This window comes from Microcaecilia unicolor, chromosome 2, assembly GCF_901765095.1.
Source record: "Microcaecilia unicolor chromosome 2, aMicUni1.1, whole genome shotgun sequence".
Classification (NCBI taxonomy): Eukaryota; Metazoa; Chordata; class Amphibia; order Gymnophiona; family Siphonopidae; genus Microcaecilia; species Microcaecilia unicolor.
In genome coordinates this window covers 401,363,399-401,390,711 of record NC_044032.1, presented here as the reverse complement: position 1 = coordinate 401,390,711, position 27,313 = coordinate 401,363,399, and the positions used below count along the sequence as shown (strand labels likewise).

Below are 27,313 nucleotides of genomic sequence, written 5' to 3'. Positions count from 1 at the left end.
ACAAAATGACTGTCAATCGACAAAGATCTGGGGCTCCACGCAAAATCTCACCTCGTGGGGTATCCTTGATCATGAGGAAGGTTAGAAATCAGCCTACAACTACAAGGGGGGAACTTGTCAATGATCTCAAGGCAGCTGGGACCACTGTCACCACGAAAACCATTGGTAACACATTACGACATAACGGATTGCAATCCTGCAGTGCCCGCAAGGTCCCCCTGCTCCGGAAGGCACATGTGACGGCCCGTCTGAAGTTTGCCAGTGAACACCTGGATGATGCCGAGAGTGATTGGGAGAAGGTGCTGTGGTCAGATGAGACAAAAATTGAGCTCTTTGGCATGAACTCAACTCGCCGTGTTTGGAGGAAGAGAAATGCTGCCTATGACCCAAAGAACACCGTCCCCACTGTCAAGCATGGAGGTGGAAATGTTATGTTTTGGGGGTGTTTCTCTGCTAAGGGCACAGGACTACTTCACCGCATCAATGGGAGAATGGATGGGGCCATGTACCGTACAATTCTGAGTGACAACCTCCTTCCCTCCGCCAGGGCCTTAAATATGGGTCGTGGCTGGGTCTTCCAGCACGACAATGACCCAAAACATACAGCCAAGGCAACAAAGGAGTGGCTCAGGAAGAAGCACATTAGGGTCATGGAGTGGCCTAGCCAGTCACCAGACCTTAATCCCATTGAAAACTTATGGAGGGAGCTGAAGCTGCGAGTTGCCAAGCGACAGCCCAGAACTCTTAATGATTTAGAGATGATCTGCAAAGAGGAGTGGACCAAAATTCCTCCTGACATGTGTGCAAACCTCATCATCAACTACAGAAGACGTCTGACCGCTGTGCTTGCCAACAAGGGTTTTGCCACCAAGTATTAGGTCTTGTTTGCCAGAGGGATTAAATACTTATTTCCCTCTGCAGAATGCAAATAAATTCATATACTTTCCACAATGTGATTTTCCGGATTTAATTTGTGATGTGCTATCTCTCACTGTTACCAATAACCTACCCTTCAATTATGGGCTGCTCATGTCTTTGTCAGTGGGCAAACTTACAAAATCAGCAAGGGATCAAATACTTATTTCCCCCACTGTAGTTTTATCACTTGCTGTAAATACCATGGAGCCATCTTACTCAATGTCTAAAAAATTAAGCCCAGAACCTAATATTGAATAAGGTACATCACAGGCAGCCAATGGAGCTGCTTCAACAAAGGGATAACATGCTCAAATTTCCTTGCTGCAGAATTCTGAACTATCTGCAATGCCTTAGCTACACCCAAGTATAAGACATTGCAGTAGTCAAACTTTGTTAATATTAATGATTGTACCACTATCCAAAAATCATGTATACACAGCATTGGCTTCAATTTCACCAACATACGTGAACTGTAAAATGATGACTGTACTACTTGTCTGATTTGATCTCTAAATGATAATTAAGAGTAACCCCCCAAACTTCTTAAATGCGGTTTCACCATAGCAGAAGCCCCCATGCAAAACAGATGCTTCAAAGGGAGACACAGCTGACTGTCTTCTAATCATCACAATTTTAGTTTTAGATATATTCAACAACAAATTGTTGCCCTTCATCAAAAAATGAATTTTATCTATACACCTGTCCAAAATCTGGGGCACATCATCTGCTGAAGTAACAAGAAAAAAAAAAAACTGGATATCTGCATACATTCAATAACTCACTCCAAGTTCACAAAACACTTTTCCCAAACAAGTCATATATAACCCAGCGGAACTCTCTTTGATGCTGAATGTGTAGAGGAGACAGATTCCTGTACATGTATCTTCATAGATCTACCACACAAATAGCAGTAGTAAGTTCAACAAGTACATGGCACACCCATGCCAGCTGAGCTGATTTAATGAGCCCTTAATCTTTTTGGTATAGGGCAATACAGTAATATTTATTTTGCTGGCTCTGACCCAGTAACAGCTTGTAGATTTAAACGTAGACAAAATTCCCAGTCTTCACTGCAAATGAAACACGGTGCTGGAATGAAATAGTAACCTTTTTCGTGTTTATTTTTCATTCTAAGCTAATGAAAAGATATATTGTGTTCGTGAAACTATGTTTATTAATTGGTGCTTTCCTCTTCTGAGATCTTGTGACCTGCTATAACATTGTGGATCTGAGCATCCAACTGGAAGTACAGATGCTGTTTTCACAAGCAGCTCTGCTCTGCTGCTTTTCATTGACGATTTTTCCCCGCAGTCCTGGTGATTGACATATGAATCAGGTTAAGTTTAAATAAATAAACTCATTTTCCACTCCTTTCCCTCCCTGATGTTAGAACTTTGTCCAGTATCAGAGACTGCAAGGGAAGCTGCAGTTCAGTTGATTAGAGTTTTTCCCTGCGCTGCCTTAGCTTTGACCCAAGACTTCTCTGGCACTGCCCAGATAGTGCCAAGGTGGTCAGACATCTGATATGTATCAGCATTATCTGGATAATGCTGCTGAGTATCGTTGAATGGGCCCGGTGAGCACTAATTATCCGGTTATCTTCAAATATCAAACCCTGTAGCTGTAAATTGGCATTTTGTGTTGGATCCTAAAACCTTGTTGAAAATAGAAACCACGTTGTTAATACAAAAATGAAGAGGCCCCTTGAAATTAGAAAGGCACAGAATCTGCTGAGTTACCAGTGTCGGGAGAAAAGAGGTAAAAAGAAGACTTGAAAAATTTAAGTGTGGTGCTTTGTAAAAAAAAGATTATAATTTGTTCTTCTCCACTTATATTCTTTGTCCAAAAGCTACAATAGGAGTTTGTAAAATCTCAGTTAAGCTACATTTTCCAACACCGATTGAAAACTATGAAACATAAATCCTCTGCGTTTATATTCCAGACTCGTGTTTTGAGTACTAACAAAGTCACAGAAATAAGAATGACCAGAGTGACAGTTGAAATGATTCTGATGTAAATGGGCCTCAGATCCTTTACAAACTTATGTGTTGCTGCTTTTTACTCTTAAATTTCTCGACTGAGGAACCTGAATGATCTCTTCAGCCTAACAACTTGGGAGCTGCACTGATAAAATATCAAAGAACCAGCAAATGTATTCCCCTATTAAAGTTAACACTGGGCATAAAATATGCACACAAAATAAGAACAATGTGGAAAAAAAATAATAGGTTTGTTGTGCCCTTTATTCTTTATATCCTGAGGTTTTTCATGGTCCACCATCAGGCCTTAAATTGTACAGCGCTGCGTAACCCTAGTAGCGCTCTAGAAATGTTATGTAGTAGTAGTAGTAGTAGTAGCATGTCTATTTTCCAAGGAAAACTCACATTTAATCACATAAGTAACCTGCCTTTCACTTAAATCACCAGAAGCAAGTATGAATAGTTCGAATGTGACTGGACCCGATGAACTAATGCTATTTTTCTGCAGTTAGTGTTGCTATTTAAGGGTTTACAGATCACTTAATACTGTGGCTACTGTAAACAAATTAGTTTATTTGCAGAACAGTGATTAACGGCTCCTCCTTTAGATGCCGAGATGCATTAAAAAGTATATCAAGTGGAACTTGCCCAGTGACCCAATAAATAAGAACTAATTATTGGGCAGAATTGTTTCTGTTTTGTTTTGTAGACACACCTTTTCCTATTGCACAAAAGCTAATTTGGAGTTTTACAAAATTGGTGCAGGAGCACACCTTGACGATAACAGCAGAGAGAGGGTGAGGCACTAGCATTAATTGAGGGAAGAGTATCAGCTACAGCATGAAAAAAGCATACACGGGTGCCAAGCTGATATTGTGAAAGGATGTGTAATTAAGATTGGCTTGGAGGAGTGGCATATTGGGTAAAATACAGGAAGTAATACATCATGGCATCTTAGACTTTACTCTGTGTTTCCTAGTCACTACAACTGAATCCATTTCTTGGTCATTCCTATCCCATCTGTGTTGCCCTACTAAGAGGAAGGTTACTGACCAAAAAAAAAAAAAGAATAAAAGGAAAGGATGAACAATAAGAAGGAAATTAATTGAAGGAAGTGCCAGGAGTGGAGGAGTTTCCTAATGGTTACTGCAGTGCCCTGAGAACCAGGAGGTCTGGATTTTGATTCCCACTGCAGCTCCATGTGACTCTGGGCAAATCACTCAACCCTCTATTGCCACAGGTACAAAATAAGTACCTGCATATAATATGTAAACCGCTTTGATCGTAACCACAGAAAGGCATTATGTCAAATCCCATCCCCATACTACTATCAGTTTTCAGTGTTTGCTATACTGTGGATAGTTCATAAACAGAGAAATATAGAAAAATGAAGGCTGAGAAAGACCATATATGGCCTCTCCAGTTTGCCCATCCATACTATCTACTCTCCTTTCCTCTCCCCTGTCCCAAGCTTTCTTGAATTCAGATACAGTCTTCATCTCCACTGCCTCCTCCAGGAGGCCATTGCACAATTTATCACCATTGATTGCTGAAATAATCTCAATACTCGATTATTAAAATTATCAATAGAAATCAAACAAAATAAAACATGGAAAAGAAAATAAGATGATACCTTTTTTATTGGACATAACTTAATACATTTCTTGATTAGCTTTTGAAGGTTGCCCTTCTTCGTCAGATCGGAAATAAGCAAAATCATTTTGCTTATTTCCGATCTGACGAAGAAGGGCAACCTTCGAAAGCTAATCAAGAAATGTATTAAGTTATGTCCAATAAAAAAGGTATCATCTTATTTTCTTTTCCATGTTTTATTTTGTTTGATTTCTATTGATAACCTTAAGAGTGGACTAACACGGCTACCACACTCCTCTACTTACGATTATTAAAAGAAAGGCTGAAGTTGATTCAATCATTCATCCTAGGAATGTGGTATTGTATGGTAGTGAATAACACAAATAAATATTCACACCTACTTGGAGAAACTTTATAAACCCACTTTACACACAGAAAAGGTCCTTTTAAAATTGCATGGAGCAATATGTGCATATAAATACATGCACAGAAAAGGTTGCACATGTTTACACATGCATAGTACAAAGGCATTCCTGGGAGCATAGTTTGGATGGAGCAGGGACATAACAACCATGTATGAATGTATTAAAAAAATGCAGGTACAGTGCATACACGGAGAACATACTCACAATTCTACCTACAGAGCAGCTATACATTTCTGCGTGAGCATTTATGCGCTATTAGGGCTAATTCTGGGTTCCTTTTTTTAAAATAAAGGCACTCAGGTGTCTCTGTTACCTGTTATAATATAAGTATTTAAGTGGATCCTGTTATTTGTGAGGTGGTGGTTTGGCCATCCTTGTTTACAATATTAAATTTACAATAATAAAATAAACATAAAATGATTGCCTATTTCACAATCTACAAAGGCACCCAGTTATAAAATCAAGCCACTGAGTTTGATTAATTGTTTTCACAAGGCAAAGAATCAGAGAAAGCCCTGGATGAATCAAAGCTTTTATTTATTTAAAATACTTATATGTCTTTCCATTCTAGGCGGGGAACAAATAAACATACACAGTATAAAACAGGCATAATCATAAAAGCAAAATAATAAGCCTAAAAATCTGCTGAACCCTCTGCAGAATCAAACTGAGCCAATAAATTAATAACATAAACAAGGAATGCCTGGGCAAATAAAAAGGTTTTCAGTTGCTTTCTGAAGTGTATTATAGAGCCTGTGTTCCTAAGATCCAAAGGAGAAGGTTTCACAGTCTAATGTCTTCAGTGTAAACAATAGTAGAACAATATGCATCCAATCTAATATGTAAAATCTTATATATTTTGAATAAATGATTAGAGAAGAACTGTGGATTGTTGGCTGGGGTTCATATGGAATTAGGGGTAGAGACCAATCCACTTATGGGTGAGCGTGTTTAATGTGGACCCAGCAGAATGAAACATGGACAGAGCCCTGGAACTGGATGGGAAATAGGTGAGGGTATTGAAGGAGGTTAGAGAAGTTCTGGTGGGTGTGCTCAATGATGTGTTCAACAGATCTTTGGGACTGAGAGTGATCAGGTGGACATTAACAAGGATGTATGTTGTTCCACTTAGTAAAAATGGCAACAGAGAAGAGATTGGAAACTTGTTATTCTTATTTCAGAACATAAGAAGATAAGAATAGCTATACTGGGTCAGACCAACGGTCCATCTAGCCCAGTATCTTGCTTCCAACAGTGGCCAATCCAGGTCACAAGTACCTGGCAGAAACCCAAATAGTAGCAACATTTCTATGCTACCAATCCCAGGCCAAGCAGTTGCTTCTCCATGTCTGTCTCAATAGCAGTCTATGGACTTTCCTTTGGAAACTTGTCCAGACCTTTTCTAATTTCAGGTATGCTAACTGCTGTTACATCTTCCGACAAAGAGTTCCAGAGCTTAACTTATTCATTGAGTGAAAAGATATTTTATCCTATTTCTTTTAAAAGTATTTCCATGTAACTTCATTGAGTGTCCCCTAGTCTTTGTACTTTTTGTAAGAGTAAAAAAATTGATTCACTTCTACTCGTTCTACACCACTCAGGATTTTGTAGACCTCAATCATATCTCCCCTCAGCCATCTCTTTTCTTAGCTGAAGAGCCCTAACCTCTTTAGCCTTTTCTCATCATTTTGGTCGCTCTTCTTTGAAACTTTTCTACATCCATTATATGTTTTTGTTTTTTTTTAAATGGCAATCAGAATTGAATGCAGTACTCTAGGTGAGGTTGCTCCATGGAGCGATACAGAGGCATTATAGAATTCTCAGTCTTATTTACCATCCCTTTCGTAATAACTAGCATCGTGTTTACTTTTTTGGCCGCCGCCGCACACTGGGCACCTGCTGGAGAGATTAGGGAGTATGCAGGAATGCCTCTGCACAGGTAGCTGGTGAGACCTCACCTAGAAAATTGTGGACAATTGTGGATGCTGTACCTCGGAAAAAGTGGTTCTCAATCCAGTCTTTGGGATACACTTGCTTACTCAGTTTATCAGGGTATCTACAATGAATTTGCATGAGATAGATTTGCATAAAGTCTAGGCAATGTATGAAAATCTATGCCATGCGTATTTGTTGTGGATATCCTGAAAACCACACTGACTGAGTGTGACCTGAAATTGGGTTTAGAACTACTACGCTAAAAAGATATCAGGCTGAAGACAGTGCATGGAGAGGCAACCAAAATAGTGCAGAGTGTGCACCAAAGGTTATATGAGATAAGACTTAAGGATTTAAATATGTGATGTTGGTGCCAGGTAAATTGGTAGATGCTGTTTTGGATAATGGGGCAGAGCTAATATGGGTTTAGCAAAGGGAAGTCTTGCCTTATTAATCTGTTAGATTTTTTGACGGGGTTGATAGGCATGTGGATAAGGGTGAATTGGTGGATATATGTTAGAAGGCATTTGATGGAAAAACAAAGAGGGGGTGGGGAAGATAGGCTCTTTTCAAACAATGGAGAAGATGTATGATTGTAAATAAAAAGTAATGTTTATTACAGCAACTCGACTCAACACAGCCGTGTTTTGGCGCCGTAGCGCCTTCTTCAGGAGTCTTCCACAGGTTTTAACCAGTACTTGAATGGTTAACACACCAGAGGTATAAACGGTGCTAGAACAGTTAACACATCAAAAAAAGGGGGAACAAATGCACTGAAGGGTGCACAGTTCCTTAACAATGTAATAAAGCTTAATTCCAACATTTCTGTGAACAAAACATCACAGGTCACTTATACTGTGTTCACCTCTCAAAACACACACGCACTCGCATGTGCCTGTCATGAAGGTTCTGCGTTCCAATACGGTAATTTGACATTATCACCCAGCAGGGCCCAAGGAGATCTCTCTATTGGCGCAAGCAGGCTGTCGGCTTTGCACTGGAAGGCATTTGACCTCACGAGAGACTTGTCAGAAAATTGAAAAAGTCTTGACATAGGAGGCAGTGGTGCTTATTATAGAAGCACCACTGCTCTTGAGTCTATAAAGTTAGGAGTGCTTTTCCTAAGCTGCGGTAAAAGGGGGCCTGCTCTAGCATCAGCGCGTGTTTTTGACGCATGCTGAGGCCCTCTATTACCACAGCGGGTAAAAGGCTGTCTTTTTTTTTCTGGAAAAGAAATGGCTATGCGGTGGCAGTAAGGGCTCCGGCGGTAACCACTGCCCGAATACCTCTTGGATAGATACGGATTGATGTCTTAGAATCAGTCACAGTTGGCTTACAGCTGAGACATAGCATTATCAGTCTGGACAGAAATAACCTGACTGATTGGATGGTGTAGTTGGTTGTTTTCTGCTGTTTGTTTCTATGTTACTGGCATATTTATGTTGTGCAAAATTGACTTGATTCATCCATTTTTTTTCTACTGGAAAGCATCCAGAAGCAAATATCTATTTGGGCAGGCCAGCAAATACAAATGCTTTCCGTCCAAACTCAGAGCAGAGACAGTTTGGGAGGTTAAGTACAGGTGAAGAGAGCAAAAGCCAGGTCTTTAATGAAACATTTGGGGCCTCAACAGCTGATTGCATTAACTTGTTCATTTCCTTAAACATGAGCCTCATTATCCCTTTCCTTATATGCAAATTTGCTGTACTAAACATTATCCCCAACAGAAAAAAAGTAGGGAGACCACTCTAAACATGAGCAGGCAGAATGAGAGTAATTGTATAAAGTCATTTTCACATGTGTGTGGTTCATCCTTGTGTAAGGCTTGTAATAAAATTCCGACTTATGTAAAAGCATGCCCGATGACACAATGATGCATACTTTGCCTGTACAGCGGCGGAATTTGAGTAGTGTGCAGGTGGAGTTTGCAAGTATGTGCTTAGTTGATAAAATGCACTAGTTTACATGCAGATATTTACACCTGATCCAGGTGCCACTTAATGATAGTATTGTATAAAGATAAGTGGGCTCCTACTTGTCTTTATAAAATTGATGTAAAATAAGGGCCTGAATGTGGACTTACGCTAGGCACCCCTTATAAAAATATTTTTCCCCTTGATTCTATATGTGGTGCCCAGATTTGGGCCCCTAAATTTGGATGCAATCCTGAGATGCACGCACAACTTAATTGGCTAATGAGCCATTGATGATTAATTGGCTGCTAACAACCAACTGTTTGATGTTAATTGGCACCAATTAGTATTTGCGTGCACATTTGGCTGCTTATTATTCTATAAGAAATGGCGTCCAAGCCCATAACGCATAACTTAAAAGGGAGCATGGCCATGGGAGGGACAGGGGCATTCCGAAAAGTTGCACGTGTTGTTACAGAATAATGGGTCAATGCGCCCAACTTGGGTGACAGCATTTACACCAGGTTTCAAAAGGTGCAAGTCTGTCGCCCAAAGTTAGGGTGTGGAAATTGGGGCTAAGCGCGATTCTATGAAGGGCACGCACCACATATAGAATCTCGCTTAGCGCCAACCTTTCCTTGGGTGACAGCATTTACACCAGGTTTCAAAAGGTGCAAGTCTGTCGCCCAAAGTTAGGGTGTGGAAATTGGGGTTAAGTGCGATTCTATGAAGGGCACGCACCACATATAGAATCTCGCTTAGCGCCAATCTTTCCTGGCGCCCATTTTTGAATGCTGTTTATAGAATCTGACTCTTGTGTGTATGTGGCCTATTGTAAAATACCAACTGGCATAGATGCTTACATTTGAGTACAGAGGTGGAGTAGCCTAATGGTTAGTACAGTGGCCAGAGACCCTGAGGACCTGGGTTTAATTCCCACTGCAGCTCCTTGTGACCCCGGGCAAGTCGCTAAACCCTCCATTGCCCCAGGTACAAAAAAAAAATAAAAAAGCAGGATTTTGAGCCCACTAAGGACAGAGAAAATACCTGCATATAGTAATATGTATATCATTTTGATTGTTCCACAGAAAGGCAGTATATCAAATTCCTTTACCCATTTTGACATGATAGTGCATAATTACAGGTAGGCGTGTACAGGATGGAGTTAAGGCAGAGCATGGGTGGCATTCATAGGTATGCACATAGTTGTAAAACATGCTAATACATGTGCATACTAGAATAATCTAGGCATGGGTATGCACATCTGCTCTCAAAGCACAAATTTCTGCCACTTATACTAGTATTTTATAAAGACCCATAGCTGCCTACATAATGGCCTGCTTGCCTTCTTAAACCAGGTGCTCTGATAAAAGAATACTCTCCATAGGGCAATTCTGTAAGAGGAAGTCTATAATTGGGCACCTGGTAGGAATTTGTTCTGTAAAGTAACATAGGTGCCTACATTTCTGTATAGAATGCTAGCCTAACTGGGTATATACATTTAGCTGCGAGCTCTTGTGCTAACCATAGAGCTGGTTTAAGTGTAAGTGGCTAAATGCCGGAGATACCTGTGTAAATTATCGTACTCTGTAATTTATGCATAGGCACTGTTATCAGTGGCTCTCCTCAATTCCTCTCCCACTTCCATTGCAGAGTTCCTGCAGCAAGAAGAGGAGGAAGGGCATGGCTGCAGTTCGGACTCCATTCTTATCTGCCAGTCTAGATGTGACTGCTCATTTGAACCACTTTACTATACAGACAGTAGTGTGTTTCAAATGAACAGGGTCTAGGCTAGCAAAGAATGAGGATGTAGCTTGATGTGCATCCATACGTTTCTCCTTTTCTTGCAGCACTGTTGGGGCAGGAAGGGGGAAGGGTGAAGAGGCAAAGCAAGTTGAAGTGGGATAAGTAGTACAGAGGGGAAAGGGTCTCTTGAGAAAATATGGGGGGGGGGGGGGGTTCAAGGAGGGGAGAGAGCAAGGTTGAATGTATTCCAATGGGGATAGGGGACAGACAGTATTGAGTGTGTGTGTCATTGGGATGGGGGGCAGAGTAAGGTTGGATGTGTGTGCCAAGGGAAGGGGGGACAGAGCATGCTATTGGTGTGTTGATCATGCTTGAGGTGGTGCTATTGGGGGAGGGGGTGCCAAACAAAGAAAGCTGGGGAGAGGAGGAGAAAGAATAAGAGGTTGGGGTATTTGCCTGGGGGGCAGTGGCGTAGGAAGGGGGGGGCGGTGGGGCGGTCCGCCCCAGGTGCACGCCGCTGGGGGGGGGGTGTCATCTCTGCTGGTTCCCTGCTCCCTCTGCCCCGGAACAGGTTACTTCCTGTTCCGGGGCAGAGAGAGCAAGGAACCAGCGGAGCCGACGCAGCTCCCAGCGACGTGCACTCGGGGGCGGATCGGCCCTCTCGCCCACCCTTCGCTTCCTAATTGAAGTAAGAATGCGCTCCGGGGGGGAGGAGGGTGCGCTCCAGAGGGGGGAGGGGGGGCGGTGCGCAGCGGCGACCTGCCCCGGGTGTCAGCCACCCTCGCTACGGCACTGCTGGGGGGAGGAGAATGATAGGGGAGTGTGTGCCTGGGAAGGAAAGAAGAAGAGGGTAGAGGTATTATGTGCATGCAAAGACCTAGAAGACAGACAAAATTAGGAGTCGTTCTGCAGTTGGAGTGAGATGGAACTGGGGAAACTAGAACCTGAGGAGTGATAAGGTGGAGGAAGCTTCGGATTTCATTAGTGGGGAATTCTGCACAAATAAACTATGCAGAATTTTAAATTATTGTGCTTAGAATTTTTTTTTTTTTTCTGTGCAGAATTCCATGAGGAGTACCTCATACATCCCTCTCCTAAGCTTACCCAGCAAGTACATTTAACACCTTGGTCATAACCCGAGTCCTGTTAAAGGCTAGCAAGGTGTTCTGCTGCTGCTACTGCTAGAAGCTGCATAAAACGGCAGGCAGCATGTGCACATCTTCACTGCCTGACTGATTCTGCGGTGGCAACCAGACTTAGCACTGCTGCCTCCCACTGGCCATCCTGCAGCTAAACCTGTGGAATCAGATCAGGACAAGGAGAGCCACCCCATGGGTCCTTATACAATTCTGTTAGGTTTAGCTGCCTTGTTTCCTGTCATGTGTACTTGTGGGTGTGACTACAAAATAGAAGTGTGACTGTGAATGACAGGGGTAGGATCATGTGTGGCTAGTGTGTAGAGATGTTGTACTGTAGGTAGAAACTGTAAGATGCTGCAGAGATCACAGAAATGTCTCTTAAAAATGGTCAGAAATGGCTACAACATTTTTTAAAATAACTTTCTCCTGCCTTGTATTGTAATGGAATAAGATAAGGTAAAAGAAAATAATACAGCTAGCTCTGGGCTGGAGTAAAGATATGCTGGGTAAAGGATTTTAGGAAGAGAAGAAAACCTGTGTATCTACAGGGTTGGCCCAGGTACTAGGCAGAACTAGGTAATTGCCTAGTATATTTTTTTTTTTGGGGGGGGGGGAGGGGGGTTTAGAGGGACAACGAGGAGCTGGAATCAAAGCAAAATAGGTCCTGACACCCACATAAACTGAAATAAATAACAGGAGGTGATTTTGCCTTTAAAGAAGGTTTCTGGGAAGGGTTAATTGCAGAGGGAGCAGGGCTGAAGGTTTGCCTAGGGCACCTAATACCCTTGGATAGCCCCATTTATCTAAGGATCTGTAAATTGCTGAGAATAGGTGGAAAGGTGGCATAGAGAAGTTTGGAAATAGAACCTCAAGGTTAACTCTACCTTCCACTGGCTGTCAATACCTCTGCTTTTACTTTGATGGATATCTTTCAGACCGTTTGAAAAATACCTAGATAGTGGCTGAATATCTCTTTCTAAGAAATATATATTCTCAGAAAATTAGATATTTAGTTGCTGTTGGAGAGGGGATTAATTGATCTACATGTAAATGGAATTCCAATTGTCTTAAATCTGTATATTCTCACATTAGAGGGTAGACCTTTAACTCATTTTTGGGATTTAAAATGTATGAATTTTTTTTTGTCATCAGATTCTTGTTTATTCTGTTGGGGCCTAAGGGCAAAGCCAAGTCCTACCATGAGATAGGCCGTTCCATCGCCACCCTGATGTCTGATGAGGTAGGCTGCTCAAGTTTCTCATTGTTGTTCAGAAATGCACAGTTATCATTTTGTACTGCTGTAGAAAATGTACTGTATTTTTGGGATGCCTGATTTTCTTAGATAAAAGATTTTCCTATTTTTATTTTATTGTAGTAATTAGAATTGTGTCAGTTTTTTTCTTTTTAAATATGTTTTATTGGCAGTATAGAAGCATATACATTTTATATGATCCTTTAGGCCTATGTTCTGCCCACAATACATCAACATTTGCCAAATTTTCCATATAGCATTAAATCAAAAAGATACACCGAATAAATATCAAACAAGCGACATGTGAAAGTAACAGTACCATCACTCAGGGTATTTCAGTGATCCAAATTTAATTATGCAGTGACAAATAGCTAGAATTATGTACACACATAAGATGGTAAAGAGTTATGAAGTACTTATATGAGAACTCATATGAAATTGATATATATGTATTGCTAACAGATAAAAATGTGAGTAAAATCTAAATATTCAAAAAAGAGAACTCATGTACTACTTCTGTGTGTATCTCAATTGCAACAAGTCAGTCAAGTGCATTTCTTGTAACCATAGCTTTCCTGTTAGAGGAAATCTCATTTAAAATTGTTTCTTTTGTTTGTCATTAAAAAAAAACACCCAAAAGAAAAAAAAAAAAAAAAACCCAACCCCCCCAAAAAAACCAACCATAGAAAAAAAGAAACCCCCCACATTTTGCTTAACATGTAAAGTATAGTTGAATAAATGATAGGGGCTTTCCCTTTGAAAATGAGCGTAAAAGCATTACAGCTGTTATGAAAATTGATCCCACATTAATATCTCAGATCTGGGTGTGCTGATGTGCCGCTATCGTTGTCGTGGAGGGGCATAATCGAACGCGAACGCCTATCTCCATGGGCGTCTATGTCCGAAAACGGGTACGTGAAGAGGCGGGACAGACCATATTTTCGAAAAAATGGACGTTTTTGAGCTGGGCGTTTGTTTTTTTTTAGCGATAATGGAAACTAAAAATGCCCAGCTCGAAAACGTCCTAATCCGAGCCATTTGGTCGTGGGAGGGGCCACGATTCGTAGTACACTCGCCCCCCCTGACATGCCAGGACACCAACTGGGCACCCTAGAGGTCAGTGTTGTAGACTTCAGACAACGCTCCCACATGCATAGCTCCCTTACCACGGGTACTGAGCACCCAACCCCCCTCCCCCAAAACCCACTACCCACAAATGTACAACACTACCATAGCTCTTAGGGGTGAAGGGGGCATCTACATGTGGGTACAGTGGGTTTTGGAGACCTCCCATTTACCAGCACAAGTGTTACAGGTAGGGGGGGATGGGCCTGGGTCCACCTGGCTGAAGTGCACTACGGCACCCACTAAAAGTGCTCCAGGGACCTGCATACACGCAGGCCTCTTGGACTTGTTGCTGCTGTATAACCTTGGCACACCAGTTGACACCTGAAGACTAATCTCTCTGAAAACGTCCTTTATTGGAATAAGCACGCTTACTCATAGTTAACTGCAGATCAGAGGTTGTGCCCCACTGGCAACGAGTCTCCCTGGTACTGAGATAAGCAGTAGGTCCGAGCTGGCAGAATGGTGTACAATGCCCTCTTTCAGCCACATTCAAGGTAAGAACTAAATTCTGTAACATGGCTAACACAGGAAAGGGATCTAAAACTGGCTTACAAAAATGGCCACTACCTCATGGACTACCGGAAACAAAACAGGGCACACTCTGACCCAGTAAGCAGGGAGGAAAGCACCATGAGAGTAGAGCCTACCAACTACCAACATTGTGAGCATTTGCCACAAGCTAGTGGAATCACGGAGCCCAATACCCTATACCCACCACAATGCATTGCTGATGTGACTCTGCAGTGCGCATAACAGAAAAGGTGTCACACTCACCCGAGAGCCACATCAGAACCAGGGAAAGGCTGTCACAGGATAGAACACATTCTGCTGTCATGGAGGTGGGTACGGCATTTGAGGCTGGCATACAGGCTGGAAAAAAAGTTTTTAAAGTGCGTTTTTTTTTGGTGGGAGGGGGTTAGTGACCACTGGGGGAGTCTGGGGAGGTCATCCCCGATTCCCTCCAGTGGTCATCTGGTCAGTTGGGGCACTTTTTTGAGACTTGTTCGTGAAAAAAAAGGGTCCACAAAAAGTGACCCAAAATCGCGGTCAAAACGCTTTTTTTTTCGATTATCAGCTAAAGACGCCCATCTCTCCTCGGCCGATAACCACGCCCCAGTTCCGCCTTCACCACGCCTCCGACACGCCCCATCAACTTTACCCGTTTCTGCGACGGATTGCAGTTGGAAACGCCCAAAATCGGCTTTCCATTATACCGATTTGGGTGCCCACGGGAGAAAGACGCCCATCGCCCGATTTGGGTCGCAATATAGGCGTTTTTCTCTTTCGATTATAAGCAGGATAGTGCACTAAAGTTGTGGGAGTTGGCTCCTGCCATTTTATAGTGCTGTGCCTGTTTTTGAAGCACTGCATGAGGCGGGACCTAAAAACCTTCATGAGCTGTTACATTACATTACCATAGATTTATATTCAGCTCACATCCAAATTTAGTTCAGAGTGGATTACATTCTAAATAAAAACCAGTCCAATAAATTGGGAGCTTACAAAGCGAAGAAAGCAAAAATACAATCTTGATGTAATAGAGCAAGAATCATTTATCAACGTTTAACTTGAAAGCACATATTTTCTAAACAGAGCTGCCTTAAGTAGTTTACTACTACTACTACTACTACTTAGCATTTCTATAGCGCTGCCAGGGTTACGCAGCGCTGTACAAGTTTAAACATGGGGAAGGACAGTCCCTGCTCAAGAGAGCTAGTTTACAAAAAGGTACTTTCTGAGAAACAGAAATCGGCAAGGAATTCCACATTTTTGTTGCCCGAAAGGAAAATTGTCCTGTTAAAATTCTGTTGGAGTGCAATCCTATATATGAAGGGAATGATAATCTTAAATAACTTTGAGTGTCATATTTTGAAGATAATATAGTGACCATTGAACACATACGCAGGGACAAAGCCCTGAATAATTTAAAAAATATTCGAGCCTCTGCTGGCAACCAATGAAACTTTACATAATAAAGAGAGATTCTATCAAATTTTCTCAGACCACATATAAGACGAATAACCGTATTCTGAGTACTGTAGTTCTTAATTCCCTAATCAGGTGTTTTACACAGCCAAGATATACAATATTGCAGTAGTCAAGTTTGGTAAGAACTAAGGATTGTACTAATAGCTTGAATTTCTCTTGAGTAAAGTATCTCCATAGATGTCTTAAATTATTCATAACCCCAGCCCACCCCCCACCAAAAAAAGTATTTCAATCCTCACAGCAACAGTCGCTGGTGGTATTGGATTGACTGCATCTTCAAAGTAATAGGTGGTAGGTGATTGTGGTTGAATTCTTTTGAATTCATTGTCCTTAGAATAATGAGAAAGAAGAAATGATTTGACATGTAGGAAAAGACAAAAACACAGCTAAATAAGTGGAACAGAAATACAGTTGGGTAGGGTAGGTGAATTTTGTCTGTGGGATGGGGAAATTGTAATGTATAACACTGGAACTTTGTGGTTTGTAACTGTCTGTCTTTGCGCTGAAGTTTGCACTAAATAAATACATGATTAATATTAAAGGTAAACTACATCTCACAGTCGTTACTAAATGAGAAATAACTTTGTCAAATATATTCATGTTTATTTGTAAACTACTCTTTCTTTTTTTCCCACTGAGAAATTCCACACATTCAAATACTCTGCAGCATCTGTGCCATTAAGGGCACATTGCCTTAAAAATTAGCCATAGCATAACTTACTACACTTTGAGGGTCATTTACCAACAGTATGTGCTAACACTATTGAGTGTTGTCTACCACAGAACCTATTTTATGCAGTGGGCTCTGTGGTAAACCTATTTTATGCAGTGGGCTCTGTGGTAGGTAATGGGGCTTATTTTCAAAAGAGAAAAATGTTTTAAAAATCTTCTCAAAACGTCCAAATCGTTATTTTTGAAACCTGTTTTGCAAACATCCATTTATGCGATTCGTCTGCAGTGTGCCCAAATAACAAGAGAACATGTCGGTGGCCCTAAATGACCAGATGACCACTGGAGGGAATCAGGGATGACCCCCCTCACTCCCTCACAGGGCAGCCGAGAGACTAGGCCAGGCCCGGGGCAAGGCCGCCCCGCCCCCCCCACCGCTGCAGTCTGCGGTCTCACCTGCCTGCCTCCACTGCTCCGGGCCTCCTTCATTCACAGCGGCAGTCGCAGATCGCGTCTCTTCTGGCCTAACCTCCCTGTGTCCCGCCCTCGTCTGATGTAACTTCCGGTTTCCGTGAGGGCAGGACACAGGGAGGGAAGGCCAGAAGAGACTCGATCTGCGACTGCCGCTTTGAATGAAGGGAGCTGAGGAAGCAGGCAGGTGAGACCGGGGCTGCAGCGCCGGCGGCCTGACCCCGGTGCCGGGCCCCCCTTGGAGGCCCGGGCCTGGGGAATTTTGCTCCCCCTCTCGGTGGCCCTGCTCCCTCAGTGGTCACTGATCCCCTGCCATCCCCACAAAATATGAATAAAAATAGTACTTACTGGCCTCTATGAAAGCCTCGGATGTTATAGCCAGGTCTATTACAGCATCATGCAGGTCCCTGGAGTAGTCTAATGGTCAGTGTAATGCACTGTAGACAGGTGAACCCAGACTCATACCTCCTCCTACCTGTTACATTTGTGGTGGAAATTGTGAGCTCTCCAAAACTCACCAGAAACCCACTGTACCACATATAGGTGCCCTCTTCACTCATAAGGGCTATTGTAGTGATGTAGATGGGTTTTGGAGGGCTCAGCAGACAAGGGAGCAGTGGTGAGATGTGGGCTTTTATATAAAAGCTCCCAGGTACACTTCAGAGCCCCTTAGGGTGCCCCATTGCTATCCTGGAATGTCTGTGGTACCAGTCTACTAAAAATGCTGGCCCCTCCTATATCCCAATGGCTTGATTTTTCTACATTTTTCACTTGTGTGGTTTTTTTCAAAAATGACCTGAAAACAAAAACGTACAGAGCTCAAAAACTTCTTATAAACGATATTAAAAAAACAAAAAAGATAGACGTTTTGCAGTTTTAAAAATGGTCACGTTTTGTATTCGGGTTTGGGACATTTAGTGCAAAATGTCCAAAGTCCAATTTGGATGTCCTATTTAAAATGCCCCTCAATGTGTGATGCTGGTATTGGTACATGCTACAAAATGACCTCCTTTATGAGACAGCAGTTGCAAGTTTGATAGCAGGTATCTGTAGAAGTAAAATAAATGAAATAGGAATGATATTTTATGATAAGCACTGTGGTCTTTAATCAATTACAAGTCTCTTTAAAACTCTACTGCATGTTGCAAAAGGAATTATTGTGTTGTACTGGAGAATATAGAATTGCTATTGTAAGGTCCATTTACCTCAACATAAAGAAATTGATTACTCCAGCCTAAGAAGCTGGCCTGATCCCATCCATTCCAGTTTTTTTGAGTATAGAAAAGGGGAATACTAAGATCCCGGAGAAGTTTCTAGAAACCTTTTCTAGCAGGCTGAGAGATCCTGGATACCTGAGGAATCGGGAGCATGTGTGGAGAGATTGAAACAGTCCTTCACCCCATTTTTCCAGCAGGACCTTCATGTGAACAAAGTAGGATTACCTGAACATTGGCATACCCTGAGATGCCTTTGTGTATATACTTGTGGGACAAGCAAAGAGGTCCCAGTATTTTGACATCATGGCCAGACAAAGCACACCTAGATCTATCCACATAGACTGGGCACAAATGGAGCCTCTTCTGTCCTAAGGAAAATGATGTACCCTGTGATCTTAAAAGCTCAGGTCAAGACCACGTATACGTGTCATACCTTATACTATGAATTTATCTTGTTTATCTTAAGGAGAACATGGGCAGACTGGATGGACCATACAGGTCTTTATCTGCCGTCATCTACTATGTTACTAACCTGCTTATTTTCGAAAGAGAAGGCCGGCCATCTTCCGACACAAATCGGGAGATGGCCGGCCATCTCTCAAGTTTGGCGAAATCGGCATAATCGAAAGCCGATTTTGGCCGGCCTTAACTGCAGTCTGTTGCAGAGCTGGCCAAACATCAAGGGGGCGTGTTGGCAGGGTACAGAAGGCAGGATGGGGGTGTACTTAAGAGATGGCCGGCTTCGCCCGATAATGGAAAAAAGAAAACCGGCCCTGACGAGCATTTGGCTGACTTTACTTGGTCCCTTTTTTTTTCACAAGCAAGCCTCGAAAAGGTGCCCCAACTGATCAGATGACCACCGGAGGGAATGGGGGATGACCCCCCCTTACTCCCCCAGTGGTCACCAACCCCCTCCCACACAAAAAAACAAAAACAAAAACCCCATTTTTTTGCCAGCCTCTATGTCAGCCTCAAATGTCATACCCAGCTCCATGACAGCAGTATGCAGGTCCCTGGAGCAGTTTTTAGTGGGTGCAGTGCACTTTAGGTACTCCCCCCTACCTGTTATACTTGTGGTGGCAATGGGAGCCCTCCAACCCCCCCCCCCCAAAACCCACTGTACCCATATGTAGGTGCCCCCCTTCATCCCTAAGGGCTATGGTAGTGGTGTACAGTTGTGGGGAGTGGGTTATGGGGGGATTTGGTGGACTCAGCACACAAGGTAAGGGAGGTATGCACCTGGAAGCAATTTTTAAAGTCCACTGCAGTGCCTCCTAGGGTGCTTGGTTGGTGTCGTGGCATGTCAGGGGGACCAGTGCACTACAAATGCTGGCCCCTCCCACGACCAAATGCCTTGGATTTGGCCGGGTTTGAGATGGCCGGCATCGGTTTCTATTATCGCCGAAAACTGTTGCCGGCCATCTCAAACCCGGCCATCTCTGACATTTGGCCGGCCCCAACCGTATTATCGAAATGAAAGATGGCCGGCCATCTTTTTCGATAATACGTTTCAGGACTGCTCTTTGCGGCGCCGGCCATGTAGATGGCCGGCACCATTCGATTATGTCCTTTTATGTTATGTTCAACCTCAACAATATATGCAAACCATTGGGTGCACCAGGCTGGTGTGCAAAGTGCTTTTATTGTTTTGGTACAATAACTCTGTGTGCCATGCAATTGAGGGGTCATTTGAACCTCTACAAGACCCCTTAAATGTAGCTCCAATTCCCTATCTCCCTGGTGACTAAGACAGGATGACTACACTGTGAAATTGTCGCAAACAAGTTTTCAGCTAGTGGCGTGTAGTTAATCAGGAAGAATTAAACACGGGGACTGTCTTTACCTATAATGTGTCTCTAGCAAAAACTTTATTGTTAATGGGAATCAGTGTTTTTAAAAGAGATTTCTGATGTTTATCAATAAACGTTTGTATAGCTCACCAGTAAATGCAGTAAACGATGTGTGAAGATGTTTCTGTACAAATGGTCTGTTTTTGTAGGTTTTCCATGACATTGCCTATAAAGCAAAAGACAGGCAGGACCTGATTGCTGGTATTGATGAGTTCCTGGATGAAGTGATTGTTCTTCCACCAGGCGAGTGGGATCCTACTATCAGAATAGAGCCTCCTAAATCTCTGCCTTCAGATAAAAGGTAATTTTATTTTATATTTTTTAATGTTCTTGCATTTATTTATAGCCTATCCATTATACCGATCATGGCAATGTACAGTTGTCATATGAAGATGAGTATACCCTTGTAATCATTCAAGGCAGGAAAAGATAGTTGAATAGATCGCACTGCCGCACAACTTAAAAACGATTTACGAACTAACCAACTTCCGCAAACTACTGAAGACCCATCTCTTTAATAAGGCATACCACAAAGATCAACAAATGTGAACATACACTACTCCTCCACATATATTCAGAACTGTTTTACAGAATCTGCTTGTTATATTACTATCATGTTTTATCATTATCATGTTACCCAAGATCCTTCTGTAACACTAAATGTCTATTGTCTAATATATTTCCACCATTCATGATGTATTGTAAGCCACATTGAGCCTGCAAAGAGGTGGGAAAATGTGGGATACAAATGCAATAAATAATTAAATAAATAAATAAATAAGTCTGACCTTGAGTGGAGGAGTGGCTTTAGCGGTTAGAGCACTGGTCTTGCAATCCAGTGGTGGCCGGTTCAAATCCCACTGCTGCTCCTTGTGATCTTGGACAAGTCACTTAACTCTCCATTGCCTCAGGTGCAAACTTAGATTGTGAGCCCTCCTGGGACAGAGAAATATCCAGTGTATCTGAATGTAACTCACCTTTGAGCTACTACTGAAAAAGGTGGGAGCAAAATATAAATAAATCTAACTCTACAAATGACTATGCTGTCATTAAGGAGAACATGGCTGGACGTATTCTTATTTCTCATAAAGAAGCCTTTGTTCCAATGTAAGGAAATCTGTGTGTGTCTATAAAACCATCATTAGAAGGAGGCTTCTAATAACTTATTTTTATTTCTAGGTAGAACCTCAGCATATTCTTAGTACACACTGTATGAGGTGGCAAATGCACCTTCATGATGTTGCATAAATAAATAATTCACTAACCTATTAAATTCCTTGCTGCATTAATTTTGTAGTCTTAACTGTGAAATAACCATTTCAATTATTTTACTGTTGTATAGTGTTTAACAAAATCTTCATTAGCATAATACACATTCTGATTTCTAGTATGTGTCCCTAAAATGTTCCTTTGAATCTGAGAAAAAAATGTTCAGTTTCTTTACTGTGCTGTACTCCATAAAAATAACCATTTTGTGTTAATTAATTGTGTCTATTCGTGCCTCTGTTGCTTTCAGTCCTCTAGAGCTGGGACTTTACCATGGCATCCTGGGTCAGATAGCAGAATGCCATGGTAATCCTCTGCTCATCAGTAGGATACAAAACATTGTCAGTCTCCCATAAGTTCAGGCAGTCTATTACTTGAACTGTATTTATACTTAAGCTATATTTGATGCTTTATTCTCTAGACAATAGAAAGGGGAATTTCAAAGCCATTCCCCTGAGTAAGACAATGCTTTACATGTGGACATGGACTTTATAAAATTGCCCACCTTATATTTGGGTAAAAGTACATATAAAGAGGGCTGTTGTAAACATAGTTGCTAGCATTTTCATTCTCAGATGTTTACAATAATGACACGCGCACATATTCTCGCCAGGGCCGGCCTTTTTTCCATTATCGGCCAAGGGCGACCATCTGTTAAGCACGCCTCGGCACGCCCCTGTCCCGCCTTCACTACCCTTCCGACATGCCCCCTTGAAGTTTGGCCGGCTCCGCGAAGGAAAGCAGTTGAAGCTGGCCAAAATCGGCTTTCAATTATACCGATTTGGCCGACTTCAGGAGGTCGCTGGCCATCTCCCGATTTGTGTCGGAAGATGGCTGGCGATCTCTTTCGAAAATAAGCTGGTTAGTCTTCTATTTGGAACGACTAAAGCCCATAGTCAGTCCACCCAGATTTTTGTTTCTTTTGATAGCTATCAGCAAATGCACTCTTTCCAACTGGATAGTAGATTGCATCTCCTTCACTTATGCCCAAGCTGGACTAATTCTTGAAGGTCAGGTCATGGCTCATAATGTCAAGCCATGGGTATATCGGTAGCCCACCTGAGATCAGCCTCCATTGAGGAGATTTTTAAAGCTGTGATGTGGTCTTCAGTCCACACATTCACATCTCACTACTGCCTTGAGAATGATACCCGACATGACAGCTGGTTTGGTCAGACAGTCCTGCAGAATTTGTTTAGTGTCTAGAATCCAACTCCACCCTCCTAGGCCAGGTTTTGTTCTGTTCCAGGTTGCACTTTCATAACTAGTTCGTATATAGTTTCAGGTTAATTGACTTCAAGACCTCAATGTTTCAAGTCCCCTATTGTCCTAGCGTTGTTGTTTTCGGTGAGCCTGGTAGCTAGGGATTCCCACATGTGAGAATACATTGTGCCTTCTTGTCCTTGGAGAAAGCAAAATTACTCACCTGTAGAAGGTGTTCTTCAAAGACAGTAGGCCAGTGGCGTACCAAGGGGGGGGGGGGGGGGCGGGTGCGGTCCACCCCGGGTGCAAGCCGCTGGGGGGGCTGCCGTGCGTTTGTCGGCAACGCTTGTCCCCTGCTCCCTCTGCCCCGGAACAGGTTACTTCCTGTTCTGGGGCAGAGGGAGCAGGGAATGAGCGAAGCCAACAGGCGCTCAGCATCCCCCGAGCAGGTAAAAATGCACCCCGGGGGGGGGGGGTGTGCCCGTCCTTTCGCCGGGGGGGGGGTCGCGCTGCACTGGGGGGGTGTCCTTTCGCTGGGGGGAGGTATCGCGCTGCACCTGGGGGGGGGGGGGGGCGCATCGGCGATCTGCCCCGGGTGTCAGCCACCCTAGGAACGCCACTGCAGCAGGCCCAACGTTCTTACATTCCCTCTCTCCTCCCTTTGGAGCCATTAGATTGAGGTAACAGCGCTCACACTTTGAGTTGGACGGCACTTGTGCATACATAATGGAATGCTGCCAGAACTTTTCTAAAGCTATGCGTGACAGGCAGCATCAGCACCGGGCTTCGTTGGATGACGTTACCCACATGTGAGAATACTGGGCCTACTGTCCTCAGAGAAAATCTTCTACAGGTGAATAATTTTGCTTTCTGGATGTGGGATGTGGTAAAAGCAGTGCGTGTGAATGGGTTTTAAACTATTAAGCATTCCCCCATCTACTTTAACAATTTTATAAACATTTCCTTCAGGAATTTGTCCACATGGTGACGGCCGACTCGCTCTCAGCTCCGACCCTAGTCTTAAGCGGGTCGGAGCTGAGGGTGAGTGGGCTGTGACCATGCCCCTCTTTGTTGTCCTTCTGTTATCACTGTCTGGTAACTGTGCAAAAGTGATCTCTTAAGAGCTTAGTAACAAAAATATTTAGTTCAGGAATAGTTCAAGTGAATGAATGTTTTAATAATTATCTCACAGATGTGTAGTTATCAACACAAGCATTCTTAAGATGTGTCATTTTACCACTAACTCATGTTGTGTTATTTTAGTACCGATCTCATTTAATGCAATGAGATCCAGTTACTAATAACTAGGGTTAACAGTAAAATAACACATTTTAATGGCAGCCCCATTGATGAATTCCCTTTTTTATGTTTTGTGATGTCTGTATTTTATGTGAGCCTATCTCTTGCTGCTTCTATTCACAGAAAGAACTTGTACTCGGGCGGGGAGAGTGTACAGATGAATGGGGATACACCTCATGACCCTGGTCATGGAGGTGGAGGACACGGAGACTCTGAGGAGCTGCAACAAACTGGCCGGTCAGTAGGAAGCTTTCTTACTGTGGGATTTTAGCTCTTTGCTTAATACAGGTCATAGCTTGCAGATATTCAAGCCACAAATAATCTGATGGCATAATGGCTTTTCATATCCCTGCTTTGGAATATGTTTCTCAAAAGAATAATAAGAAAAGAATGATGCTTTATTTATATCATTTTCTATTCTCTTTGGGGTCCTTTTACTAAGCTGTGATAAAAGGGGGTCTGCGCTAGCATCAGCATGTGCTTTTGACGCTCACTGAGACCCCTTTATACTGCAGTGGGTAAAAGGCTGTCTTTTTTGCTGTAAAAGAAATGGCCATGCGGTAAGTGAACCACTTGCTGCACAGCCATTTTTTGGGGGGGAGGGGGGAAGCACTTACTGCCACCCATTGAGGTGGCTAAGGGTTCTCACGCTAACCTGACGGTAACCGGGCTTACCGCCAAGTATGTGCTGGCGCTACAAAAGTAGAAATATGTTTTGTAGTGCCAGAAATGACGTGCGCTGGGTGTGGAAACTATGGTAGTCTGGTGGTAGATCCGGATTGGTGCGCAGCAAGCTTGTTGTCGCGCACCAGCCCTTTAGTAGAAGGGCCCCTATGGTGGCAGCTTCAAGTTGTATGCCAAAATTGGGAGAACTGTGCTTTGTACAAAGAATTATTTGACTTCCAAAATCATGGGATGTGTGTACAGCGATCATGCATGATGTGTTTGTAGTGCAAAATAATAGAAAACGTGTTTTAAATATGTTACCTATTGGTAACATGTGTATCATGATTTCTGCACATTCCTCCTATAAAGCTATTGTCCCCCATTCCACCCACAAAATAGACAGTAAAGTAATACTACGGAGTAGCATGGTGATTGCCATCACAAACTGCTTTGTTAAAGGTCTGTGATTTGAACTTTTTTGAGACAGTTGGTTTGTCTCTTCTCCATTATAGGTTGTGTAGATGCTTACATGGGTGAATAATATCACTATATGCTCTGAGCTCCAACTGGCCTACCAAATGCTTGTATTTGCAACATCTAAGATTATGTAGTCTCTATGGCATTGTAGCAGGCATCAGTAGACTGGATGGGCCATGCAGTATTTATGTACCATCATTTTGTCTTCATCAGTAAGCTTTATTGCATTTTTCTTACCTTTTATATGTATTCCCAATTATTTTTTTCATAATTCTCAAGGTGTAGTTTTCCCTTCAGTTGCACGCTTCTGTACATAATGTTCATTTTTGGACTGCTAGTGCTTGAAGGTGAATATTGGGTGACATCATCTAGGTCAGATTCACAGGCTTTCAGGCCAAGTTGCAAATAGACTGGTGGTGTGTTGTTTTTTTTTTTTTTGTATTGATATGGTTAGTTGATTTTTGACAATGTTTCCTTAAATTGTCCTCTTCTTCTTCCATCATCTTTTCTCAGATTTTGCGGTGGACTAGTTCAAGATATAAAGAGAAAAGCTCCATTTTTTGCAAGTGACTTTTATGATGCTCTAAATATCCAGTCTCTTTCCGCCATTCTCTTTATCTACCTAGCAACAGTAACCAATGCTATCACATTTGGAGGACTTCTGGGGGATGCTACAGAAAACATGCAGGTTAGTTGCAGCACTTGGCGTAAAAGTAATGACAGTTACTTTACTTGAATGCTAATATAACATTATTTAGAATTTGTATAAGGACATGTCCACAGCATTGCAAAAGGTAAACATCATGGTTACAAAATTCTGCTCATGAGAGTTTATTAGTATAAGGGTTGACACATGAGCCTTGCAAGAGAATGTTCAACTCAGAAACAAGCTGTTGGACATTTAGAAATATTTACAAGGTGAGAAAGAGAACAAGAAGCACCTTGTTGGAGCGGAGATCAGGTACAGTGTCATTATTTGGGGGGGGGGGGAGGGTACAGACGGGAGTAGAGATCAGGTACTGTGTAAGGCCACTGCTTGGAAGCTATGTGAGTGTAGGCCAGTATTCATTGCCATCCTGTCTGCTTAGCTCTGTAGGTACCAGCACTATATTGCTGTCACCCTCATAATTCCCGGCTCTTCTCCAGTTTGGATTAGAGTTGGCTGGTTAGAAGGCAGTAGAACTAGAGGACATGATTTTAGGTTGTGGGGGAGGGGGGGAGGGGCAACTCAGGAATAAGGTCAGGAAGTACTTTTTCATGGAGAGGAGCGTAGAAAACTGGAATGCCCTTCTATGGGAGGTGGTGGAGATGAAAACGGTAACGGAAAGAACCAGGCTTGATGTGGATTGATGCCCTTACTGCAGCCCTGTCTGGAGACGCATCTACTGTATGTCTTCTTTCCTTGACCCATGGTAGGCTGTGTGTTGAAAACCAGGGTTGAATAATTCTTGTAGCCCTGGATTGGCCACAGAAGTCGTGGTACACAGACCTGATTCAACTGCTGGGCAGGGATCCTCTCAGTCTTCCATAGGTACATGGCCTATTGAAGCAAGGCCCAGTGCTCAAGGAGGATCTGTACCCCTTTGGTCTTACAGCTTGGCCATTGAAAGGGCTCGGTTGATACAAAAAGTTCTTCTGATTCTGTCATTGCTACCTTGCTTCAGGCTCAGAAACGCTGTACAGTGTGGAGGATGTTCAAGGGCTGGTTTTCTGATCATGGACTTTCTCCCTTCTCTGTTTAGATCGTGCACATCCTAGCATTTCTCCAGTCAGGCCTTTAGAAAGGATTGGTGCTGAGTTGTCTAAAAGTTTAGGTTGTGGCTTTGGCCTGTTTTGGCAGCTTACACTACTGAAGATGTCTCATGCAGCTCACCCAGATATTGTTTGATTCTTGTGGGGAATGGGCCATTTGCGGCCTCCCTTTCCGTACACTGTGTCCAGAGTGGAACCTTAATTTAGTCCTTTGGGCTATTCAGGTCTTCTTTTGAGCCACTCTGGAAGGCCTCCTTAAAAGATCTGAGGCTAAAGACAGCGTTCTTGGTGGCTGTTGCGTCAGCACATAGGGTTTTGGACCTTCAGGCTCTCTCTTGTCAGGATCCCTCTCTCCGCCTAACAAATTAAGGACTACAGTAGTTAATTATGCATAAGTAGTTACAACATTAATTGTAGAGATGAAAC

At 42.7% G+C, this 27,313-nt stretch overlaps 1 protein-coding gene across 2 annotated transcripts in view; it reads left to right on the top strand.

Annotated features, from left to right (window-relative positions):
- Positions 1-27,313, top strand: part of SLC4A4 (solute carrier family 4 member 4) — a 490,468-nt gene that overhangs the window by 333,672 nt on the left and 129,483 nt on the right. For both annotated transcript variants that reach the window (XM_030190631.1, XM_030190632.1), the window contains exons 9-12: positions 12,801-12,888; positions 20,374-20,525; positions 24,116-24,229; positions 25,649-25,823. In XM_030190631.1, the coding sequence (XP_030046491.1) occupies positions 12,801-12,888; positions 20,374-20,525; positions 24,116-24,229; positions 25,649-25,823 (529 nt within the window). The remainder of the gene's footprint in view (positions 1-12,800; positions 12,889-20,373; positions 20,526-24,115; positions 24,230-25,648; positions 25,824-27,313) is intronic.